Below are 27,895 nucleotides of genomic sequence, written 5' to 3'. Positions count from 1 at the left end.
CAGCCATTTTGACTTAAGCAACCCCCTTTAGGTCCCTGTTTTACTGTATTTGGACTGATTTTGCAAGGCCCACGGAATACTGTGAATACCGTCTCTTCTTTCATCAGGAAAAAAAATTACATCTGTTTCGGTTTTGCGGCAATTTGCATTAGTATATAGCTAGCTATGTTTCATCAATATTCACATTCCTGGTGAAAACACTGGCAAAAAGAGCTTGTTGCAACATCTGATCTCTAATACTCTGCTGCCTCCTGCTGGCCATTTTTTGTAATAACTACCATTGCTTTAAGCCACCTCTTCATGTCAGAAGCTGCATCAAAGCCTTCTGTATGCTCTTGCATTAAAAAAAAATAAAATAAAATAAAAAATATCTAAATATGTTTTTGGGAGTAAAGGACAAAGTATTAAAAAAAACGTGTTTACACGTTTTTGGGTTTGAATGAGTTAAGATAAAAAGAGTAGAGAAAGTCTTGATTTAACAATTATTATTTAGGAAGAATATATGCCTTTGCGTTTTGCTATATTACCTGTGTACGTGTGGTACTACGTTTGTACGTGAAGTCATTATTTGACTGAATATCACTCCTGCAACATGATGCTAATATTCAATTAGCCTGTTAATGGGATTTTGGATTGACTGCTAGCATTAGCACGCTTGCTTCAAAAGGAAATTTGCAAACACACACCGCACTATTTTCTTTTATTGTAATGTTTTTATGATTATCACGATGAATCCTACCCGTCATTTGAATTAAATTAAAAGATGTTGTCATATACTGAGTCAATTTCTGGTATAATCTCAGGGACACCAGGAGACCAAGAAGAGTTCTACCAAAGGTACGTCTTGAGAAGATACCAAACCACATCCGTTTTTCTACCCGCCTGTATCACTTCAACTGACAATTTCATTTCATCCCATCTCAGGAATGACAGCGGCCCTCAGTCGCCGCCGCGTGTCCTGCCGAGAGCTGGTGCTGCCCGACTGCGACGGCTGGCTGTGGAAGAAGAGGAAGGAGAGCAGCGTCTTCATCGCCCAGAAGTGGCAACGCTTCTGGTTCGTCCTCAAGGGGCCGTGCCTCTACTGGTATAACAGCCAACAGGTGCGAACCCACCAGGAGGGAAAAGTCAATGTGTTGACGCAGTGCAAATTGGCCCATTGTAAAAGTGACCGTATGGCACAATGAAAATGGTTCAATTCACATACCGGTAATTGGAGTGAAATGAAAGGTTACTAATAAAGTCAATATTGAAGTGCAAACTATCTTTATTGTTTTGTTTTCTTTTTATTTTTACATTTTATTTATTTATTTATTTATACTATGACAGTAAAGTGGCTTGACCAAAGGAAGGATTATTACAGAAAAATTCAAATAATTTTGACTTTTCATTTTTTTTCATTTTTTTTTTTCAGGCCGAGAAGGCAGAAGGGCTGGTCAACATCGGCAGTTACAGCATCGAGAGCGCTGGCGAGCACAAGCGGAAATAGTAAGGACAGATATGTTTGTTTAGTTGAGTATTTCATATACGTTGTGATTAATTCAGTGTTTTTTTTTTTTCCCTATGTGAAGTGTATTCAAAATGTGCCACCAGCGATTTCACAACTTCTTTTTTGCCGCCGACAATGTCAGCGAAATGAGCAAGTAAGTTTGTGTGACAAACTATTTAGGAAAAACATAATTACAGCGTTCCATGTAGTCAAAGTTGTCAACTCTTAGTCAACACTGCCCCCTGCTGTTAGTATCACGCACAGTGCCAATTATTAACAACACATTCATGACATTTTTTTGTGAATTTGTAAGCACTACATCCTTAGTGAAAACACAATAAACATTTAAAATGAGTTTGTCCATGATTATTATTTTTTTAATATATTGTTTTCCACAGGTGGATAAACTGTCTCATCATAGCCATCCAGAAGCATAAGAAGCTCAGCCCGGGCCCAGACAGCGAAGAAGGTACTTTCACACCTTTTTAACTTTCAATTAAGTTGTGGAGTATTTATGAACATATAGCATTATTGAGCCTCAAGTTAAAAAAAAAAAAAAAAAGTCATCGTATTACAGTTTACTCTTGTTGTGGTTTTGAAATGTGTAGATGGGGTCCGGCTGCTTCTCAGTGCAGTGGTGGATATGTGGTCGGATGCCGCCCCAAATTCTTGAAAATCATGTCCTGGTTCCCTGATCATCTTTCAGCAGTTAGCAATTTATCAAATTAATTAAACAATAATTTCACAAAATCCCATCCCAAATTGTGAAGGAATGTGAGATGCTGGGCAGATAATGAGCACTGTTTACAGGGTAACCTGCAGTCTGCTAGCATAATGCTAATGCTAACACTTAACAGGAGACAGATAGATAACCATTTCAGCAACATATATCTTAACACAAATAGTGCAATAACACATTTAGATATTCAATATAACAGTACTCAGTCATATTATTTATCCTATTTGGGAAGATGAGCTGAGGGGATCTGAGACATCTGTACAAACGTTTCATGTACAATCTATTTGTCTCAATTACTGCCCCCATGTGGCCAATGCAGGAAGCCAGTGTGACAAAAACAGTTTTAGTTATTTATTATATCATTACTTTTTTTTTAAGCACAATATTATAGAGGAACACATTGCTACAATTTTAATAATAAATGTATTTAATGGCATTTTCTATTCATTTTGGTGGGAGAAATAATTTCTGAGTTCTGAGCGTTCTCACTAAACTCGTATTTCAACTGACACAATTTGATAATGATTTACTACAATTAAGTGTAATCGAACAATTTCATGCAGCCTACCTGATGATCTTTAATGCACTACAATTTATTTAATTCTAAAATTCTTGATTGCACATGTGAATTTTTAATAGAGTGTTACAGTGAGACCGAATCAGAAACTGATAGCTCCCCTTCGCCCCGCAGGAGAAATAAGGTCAGTGCACTCACAAAAGTAAACACATTATTTATGAGCAATTCATTTTAATTTTGTTGATGATGTGTGACAGAAAGTGCAGTCCAGCACCCTGCCTCGCCCCAAGCGCAAGACCAACGTTAAGGTGCCGTTACCAAGCCCTTCAACAGGGGGCAGCAAAGGTACAAGCATCCTTCCAGTCACTCCTGCTCATCCTCACTAATGTTGACTAAACTTGTTGACGTGGTCATTTCCAGCCGCCCCAGAAGACGAGATGGGAAAGATGTTGAATAACATCAAGGAAGGAGGCGTGTCCCTGATGGGCCACGAGCAGCCGTTTACGCACGACCACTTCAGGAGGTCGTTCATCCGGCGCAACAAGAATCCGGTCATCAACGAGAAGGCGCACACGCTCCGCGCGCTGCAGAGCACGCTCAAGGTCAGTGGGCGGGGTGCTTTGGTTCATTTATAGCTGCTCTATGTAACAATTTGGCCAAAAATATCTTTAAATAGCCTTTTTATTTGACTATTTATAACTGAAACATTCTCTAATTACCTTAGCTGTTTACAATGGGTACTCCTGCAAGACTCTGGTTAATAGTTTTCATACTGGATTCGGGATGGAATTTCCCGCCCTCTGCCTGCGGATGTGACGTCAAGTACATGTTGTGTATGTGAAAAAGGGTGTGTGCATTTTTCGTCAACAGGTGGCAGTAGTGATTTAAAATAAAATTTTCTGTGTTCAGCAGCTTTAACCATCCAGGTTACAGTGAGTTGAGTGGAATTGATTGTTGATTAATAGCGATTGGAAATGATATAGAGGCCCAACGGAGTGCACGACTAGAGCAAATTTTTAAAAACTGATTCTTTCGTTACTAAAAATAAAGTTGATTTCCAGTTTTTCCCGTTCTTTAATAATGAGTAATCAGACTCAACATGACAAAAACAGTTCCTGAACAAAAAGCGGAGAAAACAAGCTGTCAAGCAGAACAGTAAAGGGGTTTCCATCCAAATGTTTTGAATTTTTTAAGCGAATTAAGTGAATGCGCAAAACCAAACAACATGCGACTTATGCCCATTTCTATTTGGTTGTAGTTTCAGAATATTATGTATAGATTTAGTGATGGATCATTAGCTCTTTTACTGCCAAACGGCATCCAAAAAGATAACTCCTAGAGTGCCAGCCGATTTCGAGCATTTTCACTCATCTTTCAAGGCAAACAGTATATTAGGCTCTATGACTACGTAAACATGATGGATTACATATGAAGGACTGGATTCCATTCTCTCATTAGGAAAAAAAAAAGTATGATTCTACCTTATTCCGTTCTTAATTAATCACCATTTGAAAATTGGGTAATTGAGTGACACCAAGCTATAATGGAAAAAATAAGGAGACAAAAAGTTTTTTGCAAAATGATACATTTTCTGCACAACAGTGAGTTTGACACAAATATTTTTTGGTTAGTGACGCTCTGTGAATGAGATTTAATGTGACAAACACTTTGATCATTCGCGACATCTTCGAAAATGTATTTCCTAAGATCCGCCATGTTTTCATGTCATTTTATTCACGTGAGACCATTGATAAGAGATACAATGCTGCCATCTGCTGGCCATAGTTAGTGGGTGTTTTCTTTTTCCCCCCTTTTTTCCAACTCATTCATGAAACCAGAGCTGCACAAGACGTTGCGGTGCCCATTGGGAAAAAAATAAAAACAAAAACACAGTTGACGTCAATTAACGTTACTGGCAGAACTCGTTGGGATTTCCGTTAACGTTAATTACCGTTCTTGGCAGGAAAAGAGTGAAAAGTGTAATCACATCAATGACTCAGATGATAAACTCAGATATGTATGGTTATCTTGATCATGTTGGCCATTGTGCAAATATTGAGAGGAGAGGAGACTGCGCTATGAGATAACAATTAGATAATTATTTTATTTTATTTTATTTAAAGAATTTTAGGCCTTTTTCCCCCTGGAATTTCTAGCATTTCCATTCAGGTTTATTTTGAATTTCTTGAAAACTGGAACAAAAATAGGTAGCTGGAAACCCATCTCGTGTCTTTGATGCTAATATGTTTACTTTTCTGACATTTTAAACTATTAAAACTAAAACAAGAGTGAGAAAGATAGTAAGTTTTATTTACAGCTATGCAACCAGAGAAAGAAATGCAGCACTGCCATCTGCTGTCTTCTGTTTGACATTACATCTCTAGAAGCTTGAATTTAAGCTTGAATTTTTCTATTTAAGATAGATAGATAGATAGATAGATAGATGTTGATGACACAGGATGTGGCCCATCCCTTTTCATAGCTAGTAGATATAAATCCCTTCGTTGTTCTCCAGGCCAAAGAAGCCGAATTACAGCAGATCAACAAAATTCTGGACGATCCCGCCGTGACGGCCTCAAAATATCGCCAATGGAAGGAGCAGAACGAAGAACTCGTTCAGGAAATCGAGCGACTGGCCTCTCTCAGGGCCTCCAAAGTCGGAGATGCCGACGCCACCGACGTTACGGCGAGAGACACGCCTGGCGACGAGGTTGCCTTGGAAACGGTCACCACGGAAACAAACCCCGCGGAGACCAAAGGCGCGTACAGACTGAACCTCAGCGACGGCGAGCAGCTGGTGGACGCCGAGCCCTCAGATGTTCTCCCTCAGGGCTCTCCGCTGGAAGCGAGCAGCAGTCCCGGGTTGGAACTCTCGCTGGGCTCGCTGCAGGAATCGATTAACAAGCAGCTGAGCGAGATGAGGGAGGGCGCGGAGGCGTCTGAGACTTATTTCTACATTTAAACACATCTACCCTAGGAGGACCTTTGTCGTTTTCAAAAAGAATGATTTACGCTGCCTGGAAAAGCCGGCATTCAACTGTCATCAAATCGAGAAAAATAACTAAAGAGTTGAAAATACAAATCAGTTTTCATTTATAAGGAGTATATACTTCCCCATATATGTCCGATCAGACACATGGGAGTGTCCCCCTCTTTAACCAAATGTGACTTTTAGGACTTATGGAACATAACTTGAAAAAAGTCATAACGCGCAGTCCTCTCCTCTCCTTCAAATATCCCGCTCATGACTTGGTGAAGCAGCATTCTCCAAGTTAGTTTTGAACATCCCCGTTTTCAAATTTTGTTGTGACTTACAACAGTTTGGAGGTCAATGAACAATTCTTCAAAAAAGACGACAAATGCTTCAAGTTGTTTGTCACTCCCAGTTAAAATTTTGTGAAAAGTAAACAAAACTATATACTAAAATTATATACATGATTAATATTAATGCGGCATCTTGCTGATGTATATCGACGTACGCCTGAAGAAGTTGTACAACAAGGCATGCAATCATAACACACAAACTGTAATTCTTATTTGTCTTCTGGAACGGATTGATGGCATTTCCATTCATTTCAATGGGGAAAGATGATTTGTAATGTGAGTGTTTTGGGTTATAAGCGTTGTCATGCAACAATTAAACTGGTAAGTCAGTTGCAGCTCGTAAATGGCAACTCGCATACATTTGTGCCATTTCTTGCAAGGAATAAACTACAAAGACAATTATGGTTTATTCTGTCAAATTTTGCTGGATCCATTTCTGTAAAGCGGCTTTATTCACATGTGCCTGTGAATTTGTATTTCAATTTTGTTGTGATTTTTTTTTTTTTTTAAACATTGACCTGCCGTAGTACAAGTTTACATATTGAACAAGTTGCCAATCGACAGTATACCAAATGTATTTAATTCCATCGATTTTTCTAGGTAAATATGTAACATAGGAATGAAATACCTTTTAAAATGTGATGTGTAAATGTAGTTTTTAAGATATGTGCTGTACGCGCTCGTTAATTGAAATTTGGACATATTTGCACAGATAATCTACATGTAAATACCTGCCAAGGTAGTGTTGTTTTGTTTTAAAATTTCATCTCATTTGTCCCATAGATGTACAGGTGGATTTTAATAAATTGCATAATAGTGAGAGAAGTGAAACTATACCATCACGACACACAGAGTGGAAATATTTCATGATTTTAACAAATTCATCATCTCATGAATTTACAATATTGCTTCAGAAGCAATCAAAAATGATTTTTAATACATGAATTAGATAAGAATTAACTTTGTAGAAAGTATTTCCTTCTGTTTGAACAAATCTGTTTAATACGTTTCACTTTTTGAACAACTGTACTGAAATAAAATGAAATTTTCTACCATATTAAAATGTATTGCAACGCGCTTGTATTTGTCGTAATGAATCGCTTGTGAAATAGTGACGCATTTGAAAAGCTCTGAGTGGCTCATTTTCACAGGATGAGTCATCTCATAAAAAAAAAATAAAAAATAAAAAAAAGCGCGTCATGATCACCCACATTTGTCAGCTTGACTTATTACAAATGTATTCAGAAAGATTTGCATTCCTATTTCTTTTCTATAAACTTTTCTTGGTTAGATTTTTTTAATGGATTTTTTATTTTTTGATGATACTGAAAACAGCGACGATATGACAAAACCTTACAGCACAGTGAGTGATTTGTTGTATGCCTTTAAAAACAGACTAAAAGAGTTTGAATAGGAGGAAAATTGTCTCCTGTTCCTCATCAAGTAGAAATCATTCAAAACTCCCGTCATACGTTATAGCTCAGCAAATGGCAACTTTGTATTCATTTTAACACAGCAAATCCAAAGTCAAACTCCACATGCTGCGACTTTGCATCATTTGAAAGTCATTTCGCTTGTTCTTTTGTCACTTGTGACAAGAATTTGAGACGAGCGCCAAGTTCAACGTCTCATTTGTCACCCCCTGGTTTAATTAAATGTCATCGAGTTCACATCATGTGGCTCAATGTAATTAATTAACCGTGTTCAAGCACAGTGCTGTCACTCGGCTTCATTTGGGGTATTCCCAACACGCCGTTTATGAATTTAGAACAACCACATACAAGGCAGACTCCTTAAAAACACACAATGGTAGTTGAAATTCTTTTTATTTAATACCCAAGTGCAAACACATACGACAACTTTATGTGTATATATATATATATTTTTTTTTTATATACACTGAATATATGGAAATACTGTACATCGGATACTCCAAAATACTTGCTCTTTTCAATGGAAAAAAGCCACACAATTTTAAGTAAGACATAAGTAAAGGTGCATTGAACTTTATGAAAACTGTAATTATGTAATTTACTGTAATTATGACTTCACTACTGCATTAGCGTCGATAAGTGATAAACAACAGCGCGCGTTACGACTTCAGTACAAGGAAAGCAACGCCGTCATAAACTGAGACCCCCTGTGGTTATATTCAGATGCAGCGTGATATTTTTTTATTTTTATTTTTTTAACAGTACAAAGCATGGCTGTCAAAAACGACGCCAGAACATAGTCATCCAGCAGTCATATCCGCAGTGAGCATCTGAAGAAGGTCATCATTGTCACACTTGGCAACAGTTAGGCAAGGCGATGAAGAAGTGTCTTCGCATGACGCGTCATTTCAGAGGTTCTTAAACTGCAGGCTGAGGACTTGCTGGGATCTGCGAGCTGTCGCTTGGGAGTCCGCTAAATCATTTGTAGTGAATTATGTCTAAGTTTGGGTTTTCTCAGGTGAAACCCACATTAAATTGCTTTGGCGCCATCTGGTGGCCTCTTGTTGCCAAGCATCGATTTTTTATTTTTATTTTTTTAACTGAGGGGAGGAGCTTCATTTAGTCAGGCAGAGCTGCTATCCAATATAAAAAAAAGAAGTGCTTTGCTGCCACCTTGAGTCATCTGAGGGCAACTTTAAACCGTTTTGTGTGGAATCACTTGCAGAGTTTCATTTTTATCTTTTTTAATATTTTCAAAATGCACAATTTTACATTGGAATATAATTAGGGGTGTCAGACGATTACAGTTTTTAATCGTAATTAATCACATGACTTCAACAGTTAACTCACAATTAATCAAATGTTCTTAACTCATTCACTGCCATTGACGGAAAAAGATGTCAAATAATGCATTTTTTTTGTTGGTCTGGCAATGAATGTGTTAATGGACAAAACATTTTTTTTTCTATGTTTTCATACCAGGACTCAGGTTGGAGTCCAGGCTCCGGCCTTCCTGGGTGGAGTTTGCATGTTCTCCCCGTGCCCGCGTGGGTCTTCTCCGGGTACTCCGGTCTCTTCCCACATTGCAAAGACATGCATGGCAGGTTGATTCGGCGCTCCAAATTGTCCCTAGGTGTGCTTGTGAGTGTGGACGGTTGTTCGTCTCTGTGTGCCCTGCGATTGGCTGACAACCAGTCCAGGGTGTTCGCCGCCTTAATTTGAGGAATAAGCGGTCAAGAAAATGGATGGATGGATGGGTGGGGTTAAATTTTAAAAAATGTACTGTACTCTAAAAAACGAGTGTGATATGGATTTGTGTTGAGGTCATTTTTCTGCCACTAGATGGCATAATTGCATTTGTAAGACATTGGTGACAGCTCAGTGCATTTTTCTTTTCATATTAAGAGCTATCTAATCTTTAACATGAAGTAATTAAGTGAAATTTGCACATTTTTAAAATTGTAAAATACAACTTGACCCCAGTCGACACAAATATATGCGACCTGTCTGCTGCGTTACAACTGGAACTCCCCCAGGACAGGCTTTTTTTTTTTTTTTTTTTTAAATAAATAAATGGTGGCATTAAAGGAACTTTAAATTAACTCAAAATTAATACATTATTTTTATTTTTATTTTTTTTAAGTAGGCAACTTTGAAATTCCTACAATGAGGGTGCTCCTTGAAACAAAATCTCCCCGTAAAGACCACCTGGACCCAAGAAGTTTGAGAACCCCTGCATTGGATTAATGTAACAGATGAGTTTGCGAGTCACAGTTACATTCTAACAGCTGACTTCATACATATCAGCATCAGGCTTGTTGTGAATCTCCGAGCACGGCCGACAAGCAGGGCAGGCTGCCAACTCCGGGCAGGTTCTGCAACGCGGTCTCTTGAAGCTCAACACGAGGGCGCCCCCACCCAAAATCTGTAAGCACGACCCCAACCACCCGAAGTAGAGCGAGCCGGCGGGTCCTAAGCTGAGCTGAGGGAACCTGGCGTTGTTCTGGTCCTGCTTGGCGTCCTCAGTCCCCAGCCTGTGCAGGTTGTGGGTGTAGACCACCAGCGCGGTCATGCTGAGCAGCCCGGCCACCACCACCAGGAGCCCGCCGGTGGCAGCCACCCCTCGTAGCGGCAGATCCGTCCAGCAGCGGACCCCGAGACAGGCGAGCAGGATGCCGGTGCCGCACAGGAACAGGGAAGTCAGGACCAAGCTCTGCGCCAGGCGAACCCGGCGATCTCGCTGATAAGGACCAGCCACCGACCTGCAATGCTTCAGCTCGGAGGGCTCCAACTGCAGACAACTCTCCCATAGCCCGTCCGAGCGCACCAGCAGCAGACCGTCCGTCAGTCCCGGGCGGACCCCGGGACTGTGACTTTTCACCACCATCCGGAGGAGAGCAGAACCAGGCTTGGCTAAGTCCAGACGTGTGTGGCCTTCTCGCCACTGAGGGGTGATGGCGGCCGTGAAGAGGAGCACCAGACCCAAGGGGGCGAAGACGATCCCCATCACCATGGACGCCGGGGTTTGCATTACCCTGATTCCTCGAATGGTGCGGTCGGTTTTCAGGCGCTTAGTGCGCTTGCGGAGAGAGCCGATGCGGTGGAATGCTGAAGAACCATCTGCTCCGGGAGGAAAACAGCTTTCATCAGTGGACCTTTTCACAATTTTTTTGTAAACAATAGGCACCAGAGTCGTTCCAGGTTGCATTCATTTCGTTAACAAAAACTGAATGATTTTTTTTTTTTCTTAATTATTTACCGGATTAAACTACACGAGACTAGCCTCCATTAACCCGTAGGCCATATCTTATTTTGAAATGACTTGGTCAGAACCATCAAAACCCCAAAACAGGTAAAATACTGCCTACGGGTTAATAAACAATAACTGGGACTAACCGTGCCTTCACGTGCTATAAGAAAGATGGACGTTACCACTTGTGAACTCCTATTTACGACCGAGTTCTGTTCATGTACTTTTGTTGTTCTAGCAAAACATACACATGGAAGCTGACATACTCTTTACTCGTAAAACTGAACAATTACGGCAAAAAAATGAGTTGTAAAGGACAGGACATTGAAATGTGTACGCTACGTAATTGTGTAGATTCTAAAACAACCTGCTAAGGGGCGATAACGCCCTTATAAGTTTTAACAGTATACATTTTCCTTAACTAATGAAGACAAGACGAAAATACGATCCACTTTAATAAAGACTGGACTAAAATCTATGGACATTTTAGTGCCTGAACAGAGACAAGACAAAAATGACATGATTTTGTAACAAAAATTTTAGTGGTAGTTGTACTTCCAGCATTGACCACTAGCTAATGCTGGCTAACTTACTAGCTCATAGCATGTAGCCATATTAGCCACTTGTTGATATACTGTAATTGTGCGTGAAGTTGTTTTTCAGCAAAAAGATGAGCTAAAATACAATTCTTTGTTAAGTAGTTTTAGATGACAAGGAAATTTTAAATGTAAGAAGCTAAAATTAGATTTGATGAAAATTAGATTAAAATGGCAGTTTTTGTTGGCTAAAACTAGACGAATAATACTGTAGTTTCCTGGACTAAAGTAAAGACTAAAATGCTTGACTTATGGTCGACTAAAAGTTGACTAACTATGATAAAAACCAACAAGCATGATTGAAACTGGTCTCGGAGACAAAATTTTAAAATGGCTGAAAAAATTAACACTATAGTTCGAGGTGTGAGAGACTACAGCTGACCCCGTGTGAGTATAGCCTTTTGAAATGAGATCTGAAGCCAGCTGGGATAGGCTCCAGCACCCCAGCGACCTTTGTGAGGACCGAGCGGTTAAGAAAATGGATGAATGAATGGATGGATAAATACAAGACATGTATCGATAGAGAAACTGTAATGATCCACTCAAGTGATTCATACAAAATGGAGGGTATTTGTGTGTCAATAAAGTTTTTAAGTTAGCTGATTGTGAGCAAAACACAACAATGACATGACGTCGATCCGTTACCTCTGGACGATGTCGCTCCTCTTGTATGGCCCACGACTTTTCATGCCACTCTGAGGGGAGGACAACGAAAAACCGAATATGACTCAGGTGCTGAAAGCGGCGCATGCAGGTTTGCTCACTGCCTGACTGTTGCTAGGATACAATCATCTTGTCACTAACACGCAGCTTTTTCTTTAATCACAAAAGCTGATTAGGCTTCGTTCATTGTACTCCCTGGTTGTATCCCCGTGATGCGTTCAGCGATTGTGTATGTCACTGCAGGCGAGACATAAGACCTTGATTAAAGGTTAAACAATCACTACTAAATCAGGGTAGTGTTAGCGTGTGCGTATGTGCGCGTCTTTGACATTTTGGGGACCGCACTTGATTTCAGGTCACCCATTATGTCCATTACTGAGCTAGTTCAAGGAAGTCTTCAGGAAGCCATTAGTGCTAATCTAAGGAGACGTCAACGTTTGCACTTGTGACGTCTTTTCCCTGACAACTGATGCGCCGTAATGACCTTGATGATGCTCTCGTCCACGTCCACCTGAGTAATAAGGACGTCAGGCCAGCGTCTGAATGCACAACAAGTCTGACCGCAGGACACAAATAAAATGTCAAGGAGACAATGCAGAGACATGATGTGACTCATCGCCATTTTGTCGCTGACACATTCTCATTGTTCATTTTCGTTATTTGCATTTTACACAATGGTAGTAAAACAGAAATAGCAACAAAAAAACAAAATAGGGGGAAATACAGGGCTTTTATTTACAGTATGTTTACTGGCAAGACAAACAATGATGAATAACATGGCAGGAATGCTGAAGTCCATTCGGCGGTTGACAATGAAACCATTTTTACAAGAAACTTTAGGAGCTGACGAGACAAGAAAGATTTATAGGAAGAGTTCTTTTAATTACAGCATTGCCCGACAATTGGATGTATTGTGTGAAGTGTAGCCTAGTTCACGGGAGTTCAAGGTGAGCTAAAACTGCATGTAAGGTACAATATAAAAACAACTTTAGTTTTAAAACATTTTGTTCTAGGGATAAATTATAATTAGTATAATTCAAGATTAGTAAAATTTACCATGGAAAATAAATAAAATTATAAATATAATGTGAACGTTTAAAAAATACTGCTATTGCTCTGCTGCTACTACTACTACTAATTATAATGTTTAACAAGAGTAATACTGTAAAAAAAATCAAAAAAATCATGTGACTGGTGTGGGTGCATGTCTCGAACATTGGTGAAATATCTAATACTGTATTCCCAAGAGTGGAAGATTTCAATCAACACATACCTGTGGTGTGATGCCAGTGTGAAATGTACTGCATGTGTGCGTGCGTGTGCGTGTGCTTGCGTGTATGTGCGTAAGTAATTACAAATGTTCGTTTGCATAATGACACACAATGGGAAGCTGGCAGCAAGGAATTAAATGACACTGACATGCATGCACACAACTGTCACTTCCGCCAGTGGCATTAATGAATGTACTGTTCTTGTTGCTGTTGTTTTTTTGTTTTTTTGTTTTTTACAGGGGCCTAACACGGTACATGTGACATCACTTTTGTTTGGCACAGAGTGGTGATGGATGGATGGATGGATGGATGGATGGACGGGCGGACGGATGGCTGGATATTCCCTATTGTTTTTAACTTTTATTTATAGAATATGTAAATTCATACATTATATTTATGTATACATACTGTATAGTGCATACGTATATAACAGGGGTCTCTAAGTTCGGTCCTGTTCAATAAAATATAAATAAAAATTAGTAAAACGGCAAACTACATAGAAAAATGACATGTTGATGATAAATAATAGTAAAGACAAGAACATATAGCAAAAAAAACAATTGTAGACTAAGTTGAAGTAAAACTTAGAAGAATGCAAAAAAATATAGAATCAGTTGAAATAATGGCATATTATATATAAAAATTATGATAAAATACATAAAATAAGAAAAATTTCAAGTTACAGTATATAAGCATAATAGACAAGACCGGAAGATAATGTCAAAATAATAATAGTTGTACATAAGATGAAATTAAATTAAAAAAAAACAAAAAAAAAACACTGTATAAACTAACAATGTAGAATAAAAAAAAAAATAGAATAAATTAAAAAAACAAGATATGATACATTAAATATTCTAAGAATAAAATATTAGCAAGTGAGCAATAATACATAAAATAATAAATGAAAATTTGATTAGAGTATAATAAAGACAAGAATACATAATAAAATAAAAATACATGAGTAAAACTAATATGTGCAAAATTGCAAAATAAAATACAATGTATATGCTGTAAAACAAACACATTTGACAGACCAAGTGGATGTGCCGACTGTTGTTCGAACATCACCTGCATACACATGCACACTCTTCTTAAAGAGTGGTACTGATGCAAAAAAAAAAAAAAAGAGAGAAATGAAAAAAGATGGAGGCGTCTGCAAAACAGTGTAACACTAAAGAGGCTTGTGATGAATGGAAATGAACACACTGTAGGCTATTTTTAACCCAAACACATGCACACTATCTTACACATGTGCAGTGAATGTGATGACACGCATATACACACTCACACGAGAGATACTTGCCATTTAGAAGGCTTTCCGGGTATCTGACTGCAGATGAGTGTCTTGTCTTAGAAGAGCAAACAGCGCAGATGCTTGAAGCATCTCGTCCTTCTTCTTCCCCGCCTGCCTCCCCTTTCTGTCTCCGAGCTTGTGTTTGCGTCCGTCCTTGCGTCCTTCCTTTTTCCACCAGCCTCCCGCCCGTCTGCTTCTCTCTCTCACCTTCTGCTCACTGTGTGTGTCTGTGTTGTATTGAGCAGTCTGCCTGCCTGTGCCAGTGTAACCAAATAGGGGAAGAAGAGCGAGTCATTTTTTTTTCTCTCTCATGCCCATTACAGTGGTGGGAAGTGACCAAGTACAAATACATGTTCCTTAATTTGTCAAGGTGTGCTGCTTTTTTGCAATATCGACGGATGGCAACATGACAAAAAGGATGTACGGAGAGAAGTAAATTAATCTAAACTGACTAATTGATCGATGTTTTGCGGGGTCTGGTGAGGACAAGTAAGTTTATTTACACAGCACGTAATCAGAAGGGTCTCAAAAGGCTCGTTTGCGTCTAGGTTGGTCGATAGAATCCTTACAGCAGCCTCATCAATGGCACCAAGTCACATCTCCATTCGGGAGAGGAGGAGAAACGGCAGTAAAAGAGGCCAAAATCAAGATTTCAGGTGGTAAGGCAAGAGAATAATTGCATAGTAGGTGCAGTTTTAACAAATGTGAGAGTGTAGTAAAGTCATGTGAAGCTGAGATTTAGACATAAGGTGGACAAATGGGGATCGTAGCGACTTGTGGTCAGACGAGTCCACCACAATTTTATACTTAAGTGCATTTCAGTGTGCACTTTTTTTTTTTTTAACTTTAAGTAAACAAGTTGATATCAGTAGTTCTACTATTACCAGATTTACTTTAACATACACGAAAAATCTGTACTGCACCTTAACTCTTTGACTGCCAAACGTTATCCAAAAAACTCCAACGGTGCCAGCAGATTTGGAGCATTTTCACTCATCTTTCAAAGCCAACAGAAGATTGAAAGATTGGATTCCATTCTTTCATGAGAACAAAAAAACATTTTCCTACCTTATTCCGTTCTTTAGTAATTAATCACCATTTGAAATTAGGTTATTGGAGTGACATAAGCAAAAATACAAAAATATTAAGAGAAAAACAAGTTTTTTGTGAAAAGATACATTGTTTTTGCACAACAGTGACTGACACTAATATTTTTTGTTTAGTGAAAGGCAGCGCAGCACAAGACGTTGCGCTGCCCATTGAGAGAGAAAAAAAATGAAAAAACGTAATACACGTAAATTAACGTTTTTGGCAGCATTCATTAGGATTTTAGAATACGTCATTAAACGTTTTTGACGGTCAAAGAGTTAAGAACAGAGTGTGACTACTTTTGCCCAATGGTACCAATTTGCAATGTCTTTAAAAACAGACTCAGGCACAAACATCTCATACACTTGTTTATTTTCGTACAAAACAATTGGCAAGACATGACTAATGCAACAATTTGCCTTTTGCTTATATGATGAAATATTACAGGGATACATGTTCGCTTTGAAATGATGCGTAACATATGAGGAGAACACAAAAAAAACTCATACACACATTCACAGACACGCACATTACATCCACACTATGAAAGTCCAAAGGCGGACCAACTGTCTCCACCAAACAAACAGGAAATGTCCACAGTGTCAGGGCAAAAGATGACCAATACTAACTGCGTGTGGTTTGACGGAGGGAAATGTGTGACGTTTGCTCGTGAATTAATTAAATCGACGAGGCGGTGGCAGTAAGAAACGTAATCAGCAGGCTTTTCATTTTTGTGTGATGTATTTAAAAGAAAAATAACAACACACTCTTGGTGACGGGTACATTTAAAAAGAACGACGATAGCAACCTGCTAATGCTAAATGCCGGAGCGTTGCGTTCATCTGAAATACATTGAATTGCAAAAATGGTAGTTTATAAAACACTGTCATAATAAAACCTATTTACAAACTTATATGTACAAGTATAATTGCTTTGACAAATAAGAACAAGGATGAGGATACAGCATTATTTACAAAATTGATATTTACGTCTGAAATTGAAGGGTCAGCTCAGGTGTCTTATTGGTTTGATCAGTCCACAGCTGGCTGGCTTGCTTTGTTCTTTTCGTACTGATGGCGTAGTGCTTTAGAGACGTAGCTGTGATGTCGTCATCATACTTCGATGAGAGTGACCTGGAACTGACCGCTGACCACCTCCGACATCTCGATGAGGAAAGCAGACTGGTTGGTGTAGTGTTCGATGATGATGTCGTCCATATTGACGTAAATTCTGCGGAGGAGGGGGAAGACACTTCAGTCGGCAGTTGCACAAAAGCCAAGCTTGAGGGAATGCGTCTGTGTAAGAGCCCAAGTTTGTCTTTTATGTGTACAAAAGTAAAACTGAAAGCAATTGGACTTCTCGGCCAAGGTGAAGTCCATTTGTATTAAGTTATATCAATCTAGAAGTCAACTGGACTCCTTTTTGTATGTAAGAAACCAAGACAAGGTCAGGTGTCTTCGTTTAAACTCGATTCAAAACACAACTGGATGTCTTTAAGATTGGTGAAAAAACAAAAAGTCATTCAGACAGCTACCGAACCTTTTCTAGGTTGTGTAAAGGAAAGCAGTTGAATAGAAGTCAACTGGATCTTTTGAACCAAAATTATCAATATAGAGGTTCAATCGCTTTCAATGCAGAAGTTGAACAGAAGGCAATTGTACTTTTGGTTTTCAATCAACAAACTTAAATGTGCAGTAAATGATGTCTAATCAACTCCTGTTAAGTGAGAAATTAACTGGAATTCTTCTAGGTTGTTGAAAACCAAGAAGATTGAACCTAGAATTAGTCCAGCTGCGTTGAATTCAACTTCATGGAGATCAACAACATAAAAAGTGGAGTTGCTTTCTAAATTGTGTTTTTTGGAAGCCAATTGGTCTTCTTGGTTTGTTGAACCTTCAATTAAAGTTGAGTTAGAAAGCAACTAGACTTCTTCTAGGTAGTAAAGCAAGACATTGAATAGAAGAAGAAGAATGAGAAGAAGAAGAAGAAGAAGAAGAAGAAGAAGAAGAAGAAGAAGAAGAAGAAGAAGAAGAAGAAGAAGGAGAAGAAAAAGAAGAAGAAGAAGAAGAAGAAATAGAAGAAGGTAAATAGAAGAAAGAAACAGGAGAAGAAAGAAACAAGAAAAAGGAGGAGGAAGAAGAAGAAATAGAAGAAGAAAGGAACAAGAAGAAGAAGAAGAAGAACAAGTACTTTGAAGGAAGAAACAGAAGAGGAATCTACCAAAGTAGAACTCCAGACTTCATCTTGATCTTATCAACCAAGATCAAGTCCAGTTGTCTTTTACTCAACAACTGACAAGAAACTGGACGTCTTCTCGGTAGGACTTTGTTTTGATTGTCACCAAACTAGCCGAAATGTCTTTTTTTCTTTATCTTGGTGTCAGCCTTGCACATGATGTGTAATAGAAGGCAACTGGTAATCTAATCTTGGTGTTGAACAACCTGGAAAAAGTCGAATTGCCTTTTCTCTAAGTTTAATTGGAGGAAATTCAAATTCTTCTTGGTGTTCAACAACTTACAGTACAAGGAGTCTAGTGATTTTCTTCTCATAAACACTTTGTATTCAAACAATCTAGAATACTTTTTCTTGCTTTCTTGATTAAGTTTAATGCAGCTAGAATTCTTCTTGGTTTCAATACCCTCAGAGTAGTCATCTATTCAATTAGTCTTTTACTCCACATTTGTGGCTGGTTAAAGGCACAACACAACACAGCTTATTGGTCTTAATAAAGTGGGTCACGCAATCTTTTGTCCGATGTAAATACTGGCCGTCTATCTCCAGCATCAGCCTTGTCTCGTAAATCACGGCAGTTTGACTTTTCTCCTCCCTTGCCCTGCCTCAACCCTCACCTGTAAGCCCTTCAAAGACGATAATGAGCGAATTAGCGGCGCGCTCATGCGCTACGCCTGCAGGCTGGAGGCCGATTGAAGACGAGGAGGGAGTGGAATTGCCAAGAGAATGTAACTCAACCTGTCGGCTGAGCTTCTGGCCCCTACGGTGACAAGCGGCAGGGAAAACAGAGGGAGACGGTCTGTCTTTTCTCAAATTAGAACTGTATGTAACTATTCCGTCCTTAACAACACGGATATACTTTTAGCTGTGTGTGTGACGGTTGCATTCGTCAAATAGAATTACAATAGTGGAAAACCGCCTGATTCATGGGATGGTGAAAAGACAACAATCAGCATGACTCATCTGCAGGACTTTTGTAATATTTATATCCTTCCTTTTAGTCTTTTTTTTTTTTTTTTTTTTTTTCTTAAGGGGGAGTTGTAATTAACGCATTCCTTGAGGCTGAGCCAGACCGAGCAACTAAACTAGCCGGTCTGTCAACTTGAGATTCCGCAAAGGAACTCATCATGGAGTCCCATGAGTCAAGCAAAAAAACACAAAAGGACGCTCACCCTCGTTTGCATTTCTTGTAGATTTTCCCAATGGTGTCTTCTTGCATGCCATACTTTTCTGAAATCTGACGACGGAAGAAACGATGATGAGTTTGCGTCATTGTACTCCGAAAGGCAATACGACATTTGGTCTGTTTTAGTTAATCCAGATGCACTCACAGCTTCTCGTAGGCCCGACAACGTTGGCGTGCTGAGCATGAGCGCGTCGAAAACCTCTTCGGCGGCTCTCCTCACGTACAGCAGAACTTTTTGGAAGGAAATCCAAACAGAAAACGTTGAGTCTCTTGGATGGCTCAATGACCACTAAAAGTTGTTTTTCTTACCTCTTTGGGAATCGTCTCTGCGTGCTTGCTTGCCAGGTGGAGAGCTGCTCTGCTCTCTGTCTGAGTACAACCTCTTCAGAGATGTTCTGAACACACAAAGACAAACATGTTACACCAGGGATTCCCATATACGGGTGCACGCGCAAATAAGATACATTTCTGCTTGGGAATTGCTATAGAAGGGGATTTGAGGAGGTGCACCAAGTTCGTAGAAAATTCGGAAGGCGATACACCACTTAAAATGTCTGGAAATCGCTTATTCAGACGGATACAGTTCTGATTGTACATTATTATCATCATCATGCTTTGGAGGGACATGCCAACTATGTTGGCTTAATAAGTTTTGGAATGGGTGCTTTGAGGGTGTGCACCACTCAAAATGTATGCGAAATGGGTTACGTACCAACACTGTTGCGATATTAACACATTCGCAGCTAGCCCAGCAAAAATGCATCATTTGACGTCTTTTGCCGTCAATGGCAGTGAATGATTTAAAAGGGGGTGCGCCACCGACACATTTCTAACTGTACATTGCAACATTTAGAGATGAGCTCTTTTCCACGCTTACCTTTCGCTCTCGTCCATAGGCGTGGCCTGCAAAAGTAGGACACAAAGATCTGATCAGACAGCTGATAAAGACATTGCTTCATGCCCCCGCTTTTGTAATGCACTCATAATGGAATGTTATCGCTGCAAGACTGCGTTTCCCATAACCTCCACACTCGGTGAGGAAACAAAGACCAGACACTGCTCACTGATTTGGCTGAAGATGTTGCTACTGCTTCATTAAGCTGAATGGAAAGCCTCCAAGGTTTTATAACTCACGGCATTATATAATGCATAAACTACACAGTGTGGGAACGGCGGCTTGTCTGAACAGCGCTGTTTGTGTGTGAGAATTAAGATGAGGGCGGCGCATGGGCCTCGCGAGGTGCTGACGTGCCAGGTGTGGAAGCCCTCATCGTCTCTGCAGCGGCTTGCGTTCGGTTTCGACTCCAATTAGCTCACCTCACTTTCATGATCCCCTCCCTTTTCCCACACCGGCTTTTCCCACCGCATACTTTCCCACACTTTTTTTCCCTCGTGCCTGAGCTGTTGCCTTCAGGGATGAGCGATGGGTCGGGAATATGACTCAGTCAAGGGGAGGCACCTTGATTCATTCAAAAAAATAGATGAATATGGGAGGCCTACCATGCGTTGTAAACTAGAGAGATGTGCTTCTGGGATGAAGAGGACCGGCTGGGTGATGTGGTCATCCATAGTATGGAAGAAGGTGCAGTCACTGCCCATAGAGCTGCTCACTAAAGACTTGGCTGAGGGAAAACAAAAGGAATGTCACAAAAGATCATTTTTAAGGAAAGGAACAATCCATCCATCTATTTTCTATATGCTTGTAGGGTGAGCTGGAGTCTCAACCTATGGACAAGCTTTCAAGCCCAAGAAGTAGGTTTCTGGAATGACGGAAGAAACCAGAGTGCCCAGAGAAAACACCCACAAATCAGGCAGTAGTGTTTCAAGGAACCTTTTACAACACTCACCATTGCCGTCATTGCTCGTCTTGCCCCTCCTCTTGGTCCTCTTCCTCTCCTCATCGCGCATCTTCCTCTCAGCCCCCTGAGGATGCACCAAACAACAAAATACATTAAATGAAATGGCAATAAAACGTTCCGGCACCCGAAAACATTTCACAACTTTTTATTCTGTTTTTAATGGAAAAATTGCGCCACATAGTATCAAAAATATCGTAAAACTACTGAGACCCTCAAGTGACATGGTTGATGGTTCTCATTTGAACAAGAAAACTTTATTGTTCTAACGAGAAACTTTATCGTTAGAATGAGAAAGTAGTCCATTGCATGCTAGCATGAGACCTTTTATTTTTTTTATTTTTTATAAGGACATTGCTGCTTTACTTTTAAGTTCGTCACCATTATTTGTGTCTGAGAAACATCGGAGGTCTTGCAGGTAAAGAAGTTCCTTATCCTAACAAGAAAGTTTCTCATTAAAATGAGAAAACATTCTCGTTAGGACGAGAAAGTTTGTCATCCTATAATGAGATGTCACTTTAGGGGATCCGTATAAAACACAGTGTCAACATATTTTTAAAAACCGTACTGTGTACTCGTGAATATACGTACTATTTGTTGTTGGATGTGGACGTTAGGGTGCGGACCGAATTTTGGCTCACATTACAAAATAAAATAAATAAATAAATCAACCAAGCAACAGCTCGTGACTTGTGACAATCTTAAGTCAAGGTACGCCTTCATCTTTATCGACCAAGATTCAATGCGAAGACATACCTTATCGCAGAAAATCTTGACTTGGCAGGCGGCTCTGTGGATGAGCTGATTATTCCCAGAGCTGAAGTCGTACGTGTCGATCTGCAGGTTGAGAGGCAGGCCCTTCACACCCTTCTGTGACGAGAAGTCGGTGCTTAACGAGTTGATGCCGATAAACACCTGCAAGACGACAAAAAGACAACGTTTGTGTTAGCATTTTTTTTCCCCGTGGCGACGTGATGACAGGTTCAAGGCCTGTGGGCCAATCATAACAATGAGAGAGGTCAGCGCATAGAAGATTCTTTTGGTTAGGTGCTTGATGTTGATGGTTGCTCATTCGATTTTACTTTCACTTATTCTGCGCTCCCAGGAGTCAATTGGGGTGCTAGCAAGTTTTTGATACTTCTACAGCTTGGGATTACCGTCTCGTCTTCCTGATACATTCGACATGCAGCAGGGTTTTTTTTACCTGCAGCCCCACCCCAAACGCCTTTGGGCCATAGAGAAAAGAGAAGTGGCCTTTTGCGGCGGTGATGCAGCCTCGGGGCCAAGAGACATTTCTTGGATTCTTACCCTCCCTCCTGAGCCACTCCCTTCTGTTTTCCCCTCTAAATCTTCCACCTGTCCGCACTGTCTTCACTATGTGGGGTTGTTTTGTGTTGTTTCGTACCTTGGCTTCTTCGTGGGGATTCCAAATGAAGGAGAGGGCGTTGAAGGCGACCTCCTCGATGTTGCTAATGCCGGTGAACACTTCTTTGTAGTCAGCTATGAAATGGTGTCAAAGAAGTCAAGTGAGGCTTCAGTACAGCCAGAGTTGGCCAGATCATGCGTGGAGTCAACCTACCGATGTCAATGACCCTCTGCTTGACAGTCGGCTGGCGCGCATGCCAGTGGTTCCAAAAGCGGAGCTGCATTTCCGGCGTCTTGTCATTCTCAAACACGGCCATGACCACCGTCTGCCGGAGGATAGAAAAGAAAGAAACGTGAGAAGAGAATTTAGTGTCTGGTAGATGGGAAATCATTTATCACTCCAAATCCTTCTTTTCTGCTCCCGTTGTCATCGCGTGTTTACCGTGACCCGCCGCGAGATTGTGTATATTCTTTTCCATGTGTGGCTTTGACAAAGAAAAGATTGTCATCTTATGTTTAAAAAAAACACCGCACCTTCCTTCGCTCCTCAGCCATTTATTTTTTTTTTGGTGTTGTTTTTGCACACACGTCACCTGACTATAAATATCACAGAATGTCCTGGCGGAGCGTGAGCACGAAATTAGTCACATAATCACCGGTTCCTTGGGAGGGACACTTATTTGGGAAGATTGCCACTTTGGAACAATCGTCCATCATTTAAAAACGCTCACTGTTAAACAAAACTGGGGCTTAGTCTTCTAAGTTCTTACCTTGACTTTGGTAGCAGTCATGAGGGTGCTGCTGTCGACTCCTTGAAGAGTAATGGGGTAGAATTGCCCCTTATTCAGGTAGACCATGGGTAACTCGCTGGATTTGTATGGGGAGGCCGAGGGAGCGCCCAAGGAAAATTGGAACTCGCTCCTGTATGTCTCAGGTGGTGAGCCAGAGTAGGATCCCGAGTAGACGGGACTGGAGTGGTCCTCGGGGAAGGGTTCATTGTAGGCAAGAGTCTAAGAACCGCACAAAACAAATGAAAACGTAAGAAACGGCACATTCTGAAGGAAAAAATGTTTGGGTGATCACGTGGTATACCTCCGCGCTAGGGTCGGGAAACGCGCTGCTCTCAGGCCATTTCTGGAGCAAAGAGTCGAAGATAATATTTAGCTCCTGCTTGTCGCTCTCCGCCGCCACGCTGGTCAGGGTGGCGTAGGTGTCGGTGCTGGGGGGCAGGGAGACTGGCAGCGACGGGTTCTGCTTGGATCCCAACACCTCGAGGGAGTAGCTGGCCGGGATGCTCTCAGAGAGGATCTTCATGACGTTGGCCGACGTCTCCAATGTGGCCAGGTCATTGCTTGGAGTCCTGTGGGTGGAGGGAAAGCAGAGTTGGTTGGATCAGGACGATAGCAAGTAGCTTGCGATCTAGCACTTCATTTGTCTAGCACAGGGGTCAGCAACCTTTCCTGTTAAGAGCCATTTTAGGCCAAATAAATAACCAAAAATGTGTTTGGAGCTGCAAAATATTTCAAGATTGTGATGAGGGAAACAGCGTGTTAGGGTTAGTCTAATGTACTGAGAGCCCTAAGAGCTAATTAGAGCTGAACAACAATACAAAAATTTGCAGCATCCAATACTGTGACATTCATTTTCTTCTACCTTTCATCTTTGGTGTTTGGAATTTTATTTTATTTTTTATTTTTTTTATATACATTTTTAGACTTTTCTGCCTTTCTGTTAAATTTCCGACATTTTTGGCAATTTTATAGACATGGTAATTTTCTGTCTTTCTTCATTTTTGGATATTTTATGACTATTTTCTTTTTACATTTTTTTCTGCCTTTATTGCTAACAAATTTCTGACATTTTTGGCAATTTTTTGGACATTTTATAGTAATTTTCGGCATTTCTTCTTTTGTTTTTGGACATTTATAGTTATAATGTAAATGTTTTCTTTTCTGCCCTTTTTCTTAATAAATAAATAAATAAATTAATAATAATAATAATAATAATAATAATAATAATAATAATAATAATAATAACAACTAGTATTTTGGCAGTTCCAAAATATTTTATGGTAATTTTCTGACTTTCTTTGGTTTTTGGACATTTTAGGTTTTTCATTACTGCCTGTTTTTATTCAATTCTCTGACATTTTTGTCAATTTAAGAGACATTTTATGGTAAATTTCTGTTTTTCCTCTTCCTTTTTGGACATTTTATGATCACTTTTTGGACATTTTAGATCATTTTTAAAAAACTTCTACATCTTTTTCCGACAATATAAATATTTGGACTCTGACATTTTGTTAAATTTAATTATTCATTATTTTTTAATCCATTTTTTAAAATCCATATTTTTTTTCCAAGACATGAATTAATTTGAACAATAGTTTATCTAAAGAATACAAATAAATATGTATACAAAAAAAATATTAGAAGAGAAAGACCGGAGTTTGAGACCTATGGTCTTGCATCTCTGAGCACCAGCTACTGTGAAGAGGCAGGGTGGGTATATTTGTATCTTAATCCAACTCTTGTTTGACTTTCTATGTTAGGTGTTTAACATGTTGAAGGGGCGCACTGGAGACACTAGGATAAGGGGCTCAATGGGGGCTGGAGGAGGGGACCGCTATTGTCTGCCCAAGTATTGTGCAACTCCTTGATGGATTTGATTCAGGGCTCTGTTTGACTTGTAGATTACCTCTCTCTTCACTTCAATTTCCTTTTCTTTATATGAGTTTTTTTTTTTTTTTTTTTACCTCTCTATTGGTTTGCAGATGCTACTGTTTCGGCTGCAGGCAGGAACCTTCTGCTCCTTCTGGCTCTGGAGCGATAAAATTCCGAAATGTTGAACATGAAGAGGCGTGAATGAATGACATTTGACTAGAGTCACGATGCAATTTACCTTGCACTGTTCATAAAGCATAGTTATGGCTACCATGTCGTCTCCCGGGTGGAGTCTGGGTTTAGCCAGGTTCTCCTCGGGCATAGGGTTATCTATGTACGACCAGGGGTCCATGGTGTAGTTTGTGATGTAGCGGTTATAGTTGAAGTTCTCGCTCTGACAGACCACTCCCAGAGTCCTGCGAATAAGAATCCATAAGTTTAATGACACGGGGTTTGACAGGGTGATGAAAAACGGCAGTAGCTGAGGCGGCGCGAAGTCTCGCCCTGCGGAAGGTTTCGATTGCAAAACCACAGAACACGAGCGTCTCAAAAGCCACAGGACCACCCAGTGACAAGTCCCTTCCCACCCCATTGACAAGACATCCACGCATCTTGTACGTGAGCGCATTCTTCAATCCTACACAAACATTCTTTATTTGCAAAACCCTTCAAAGAGATGCTTGTGGTTTTCACCTGCAACCAAACGGAATCTCTGGATTTAGAGGATTGGATTTGTTTGGAGAGCCCGAGCGCGACGTCGGATAAATATCCTGGTGCTCGCCAACTTAATGAAACCCCCCCTGAAGGTTTACCCTAGATAAACAGTTCATCAAGCGCGTTGACGGCAGCAAAAGACCACGGTGCTTTGAAGGACTCGGACTACCGTGTGCGTTTGCGTGGATTCACCTTCAGTATCTGGGCCACTCGGGTCCACCTGTTTCGAACCTGCATACCTCAAAACCACTATTAACCCACTGCAAACATCTTCACAGACACAGTAAGGGTGGGAGGCGGCGGGAGGGGTGGGCTTCTAGGGTTTCCCCATGATGTAATTCAATGCATTACATGCAGCCATTGCCCAGTGTCTCCATCCAACACCTCCAGAGGAGATTCCTATTTCCCGCTCTTCTTTTGTGCTCTGTGGCCTCTAGCTTAGTTTGACAAGCACAGACCCAACCATCCCATATAATATCCATATCAGTTTTCCCAGTTCAAAACAGCCCTCTTTTAAATCAAGCATATTTCACATGGGGGTCTCGTTGCAGATACAGGAAGAAGTCGGGGCGGGGGTGTTGGCAGCATGGAATTCAAAACATATCATAATTGTCTTTCAACCATAACAGATCAAATTGACGTAAAATACCAAAGCAGGACTTACTCAGTCTCTTTGAACATGTCTCCAGTCCAGGTGAGCTGGAATAGATTCCTTTAGGTTCTTTGTGATTTACTTTGTGGATGACAAGGAGCCCTGAGTGACACAGCGATGACTTGAGTGTTTTGATTGCCTGCTGACGCAGCCCACATTTTGATTTATACAAGCAGAAGCCTTCCCCTGCTCTCCTCCCATTGGCCGACATGCCTGAGACAGGTGTCTGATGGGACAGGTGTAAGATGATTTAACCCCCTCCTGCCTGAGAGAAACCGCCTTTGCATGTGCATACGAGCACGCGGCATTTTGCAAGACAATCTGAGGCAAGGAGTGTTGTGAATGTTATTGAGGGTGGCACATAAAAGAGTGAGATCGGGGATCTCAGAGGCGTGAATGCTGTCGCGAGGCGCCTGCAACTCTTGCTTTTAAATGTTAATCCCTTTCCGGTTTCATACAGTAGTTTTGGTGCATTTATTTTGGTGACTTATATACTAAGTGGTGACACTGCTGCATTTTAAGGACAGTTCTACATGAAAAAGTTTTCTTGTTTTAAATCAGCTTTTTGTACATTTGCAGATGATATTTGATTTGAAAAAAGCACAGTTCTATATATTTCATTACAGTGCAAAATAAATAAATAAATAAATAAATAAATATTTTTTTTAAATAATTTTAAGTCTTTAAAAATGTTTAATTATAGTTTTTATATACATTTTACTATGTTACAGTGCTACAGTTTATGAATTAAATAATATTTAATCCTTATGTATTTTGAAACATGGCAGATATGATATTATAATATATATAATATATTGAATCAGCTTTTTGTACATTTGCAGATGATGTTTGATTTAAAAAAAAAAAAGCACAGTTCTATAAATTTCATTACATTGCAAAATAAATATGTATTTTGAAATATGGCAAATATATTTCTCAATAAATCAAAGAAAAAAAATAGATAGTAACTTGGCTGCAGTATAACATTTCCAAACAAAAAGCATTGAATTTCTCACTTGTAAATAGATAATGCATTGCATTGCTTTATACTTTATACTGTTTATATTTCATAATGTTGCAGAAATCACTTTATAAATAGATATTAAATAAATAAATAGCGGTACATAATATGCTTCATGCTCCTTTAAATGCACTGTTTTTCATACAGCATCGATACGTTGTAAAAAAAAAAAAAAAAAAAAAAGTAAAAAAAAAAAAAAGATGTATAAATGGTGCAATAAAAATCCATAATTTATTTTTTATGTGCCCCTAAATTTTCTATTTTAATTTTTACAAAATTATATTTTTATTTCTATTTTAATTTTTACAAATTTTTAAATTAGAGGCTACTATGCTCCTAGTAAAAAAAAAATAAATATATATATATATATATATGTATGCACACTGCAGATATAGATATTACACAAATGGATAATATTTGCCAGTAGTAATCAAAGTGCTTGACTCACACTCACAGCTTGAACGTTGTGAGGTCTTCACGTCAATCAGGCATAACATCATAATATCCACCCACGCACTTACACGCAAACACTCTCACACAG

At 39.7% G+C, this 27,895-nt stretch overlaps 3 protein-coding genes across 6 annotated transcripts in view; 1 reads left to right on the top strand and 2 right to left on the bottom strand.

The window, feature by feature from the left end:
* cnksr1 (connector enhancer of kinase suppressor of Ras 1) overlaps window positions 1-6,900 on the top strand; it is a 29,555-nt gene extending 22,655 nt beyond the window's left edge. The window contains exons 13-21 of the mRNA XM_077538105.1: window positions 804-837; window positions 925-1,100; window positions 1,412-1,485; window positions 1,569-1,640; window positions 1,885-1,955; window positions 2,865-2,926; window positions 3,000-3,087; window positions 3,163-3,344; window positions 5,258-6,900. Coding sequence (XP_077394231.1) covers window positions 804-837; window positions 925-1,100; window positions 1,412-1,485; window positions 1,569-1,640; window positions 1,885-1,955; window positions 2,865-2,926; window positions 3,000-3,087; window positions 3,163-3,344; window positions 5,258-5,704 — 1,206 coding nt within the window. The 3' untranslated portion in view covers window positions 5,705-6,900. The remainder of the gene's footprint in view (window positions 1-803; window positions 838-924; window positions 1,101-1,411; window positions 1,486-1,568; window positions 1,641-1,884; window positions 1,956-2,864; window positions 2,927-2,999; window positions 3,088-3,162; window positions 3,345-5,257) is intronic.
* Window positions 6,901-9,567: 2,667 nt separating this feature from the next.
* cldn23l (claudin 23-like) lies at window positions 9,568-15,626 on the bottom strand. 4 transcript variants are annotated; one of them, XM_077539862.1, is made up of 3 exons: window positions 14,586-15,324; window positions 11,991-12,040; window positions 9,568-10,619 (listed from the first exon to the last, which is right to left on the bottom strand). In XM_077539862.1, exon 3 carries the CDS (start codon window positions 10,528-10,530, stop codon window positions 9,781-9,783), a length of 750 nt encoding a protein of 249 aa, XP_077395988.1. In that variant the 5' UTR covers window positions 10,531-10,619; window positions 11,991-12,040; window positions 14,586-15,324; the 3' UTR covers window positions 9,568-9,780. The 4 variants fall into 4 exon arrangements, with proteins under 4 accessions (XP_077395988.1, XP_077395986.1, XP_077395987.1 ...); XM_077539860.1 differs by adding an exon at window positions 15,500-15,626 and having other exon boundaries at window positions 9,568-14,830; XM_077539861.1 differs by having other exon boundaries at window positions 9,568-12,040; window positions 14,586-15,326.
* A 394-nt stretch (window positions 15,627-16,020) lies between these two features.
* grhl3 (grainyhead-like transcription factor 3) lies at window positions 16,021-26,465 on the bottom strand. Its single transcript, XM_077539731.1, has 15 exons — window positions 26,346-26,465; window positions 25,206-25,383; window positions 25,060-25,124; window positions 23,397-23,664; window positions 23,075-23,314; window positions 22,519-22,630; window positions 22,345-22,439; window positions 21,696-21,854; window positions 20,931-21,006; window positions 20,584-20,705; window positions 19,961-19,986; window positions 19,393-19,478; window positions 19,229-19,314; window positions 19,070-19,134; window positions 16,021-16,895 (listed from the first exon to the last, which is right to left on the bottom strand). The coding sequence occupies exons 1-15, from the start codon at window positions 26,360-26,362 to the stop codon at window positions 16,778-16,780; spliced, it is 1,713 nt and encodes a 570-aa protein (XP_077395857.1). The 5' UTR covers window positions 26,363-26,465; the 3' UTR covers window positions 16,021-16,777.
* Between the last annotated feature and the right edge of the window lie 1,430 nt (window positions 26,466-27,895).

This window comes from Festucalex cinctus, chromosome 12 (assembly GCF_051991245.1).
Source record: "Festucalex cinctus isolate MCC-2025b chromosome 12, RoL_Fcin_1.0, whole genome shotgun sequence".
Taxonomy (NCBI): Eukaryota; Metazoa; Chordata; class Actinopteri; order Syngnathiformes; family Syngnathidae; genus Festucalex; species Festucalex cinctus.
This window is presented reverse-complemented; position numbering and strand designations above follow the sequence as displayed.

What these genes read in the sequence shown, in the direction of transcription:
- grhl3 (XM_077539731.1), bottom strand. An exon ending in TCTCTAGTTTACAACGCATG is followed by an intron (nt 19,987 to 20,583) that starts GTAGGCCTCCCA and finishes CTACTTTTGCAG; the next exon opens with GCCACGCCTATGGACGAGAG. An exon ending in CAGAGACGATTCCCAAAGAG is followed by an intron (nt 19,315 to 19,392) that starts GTAAGAAAAACA and finishes CCTTCCAAAAAG; the next exon opens with TTCTGCTGTACGTGAGGAGA.
- cldn23l (XM_077539860.1), bottom strand. Translation starts at nt 10,707, where the DNA reads ATGCAACCTGGAACGACTCTGGTGCCTATTGTTTACAAAAAAATTGTG.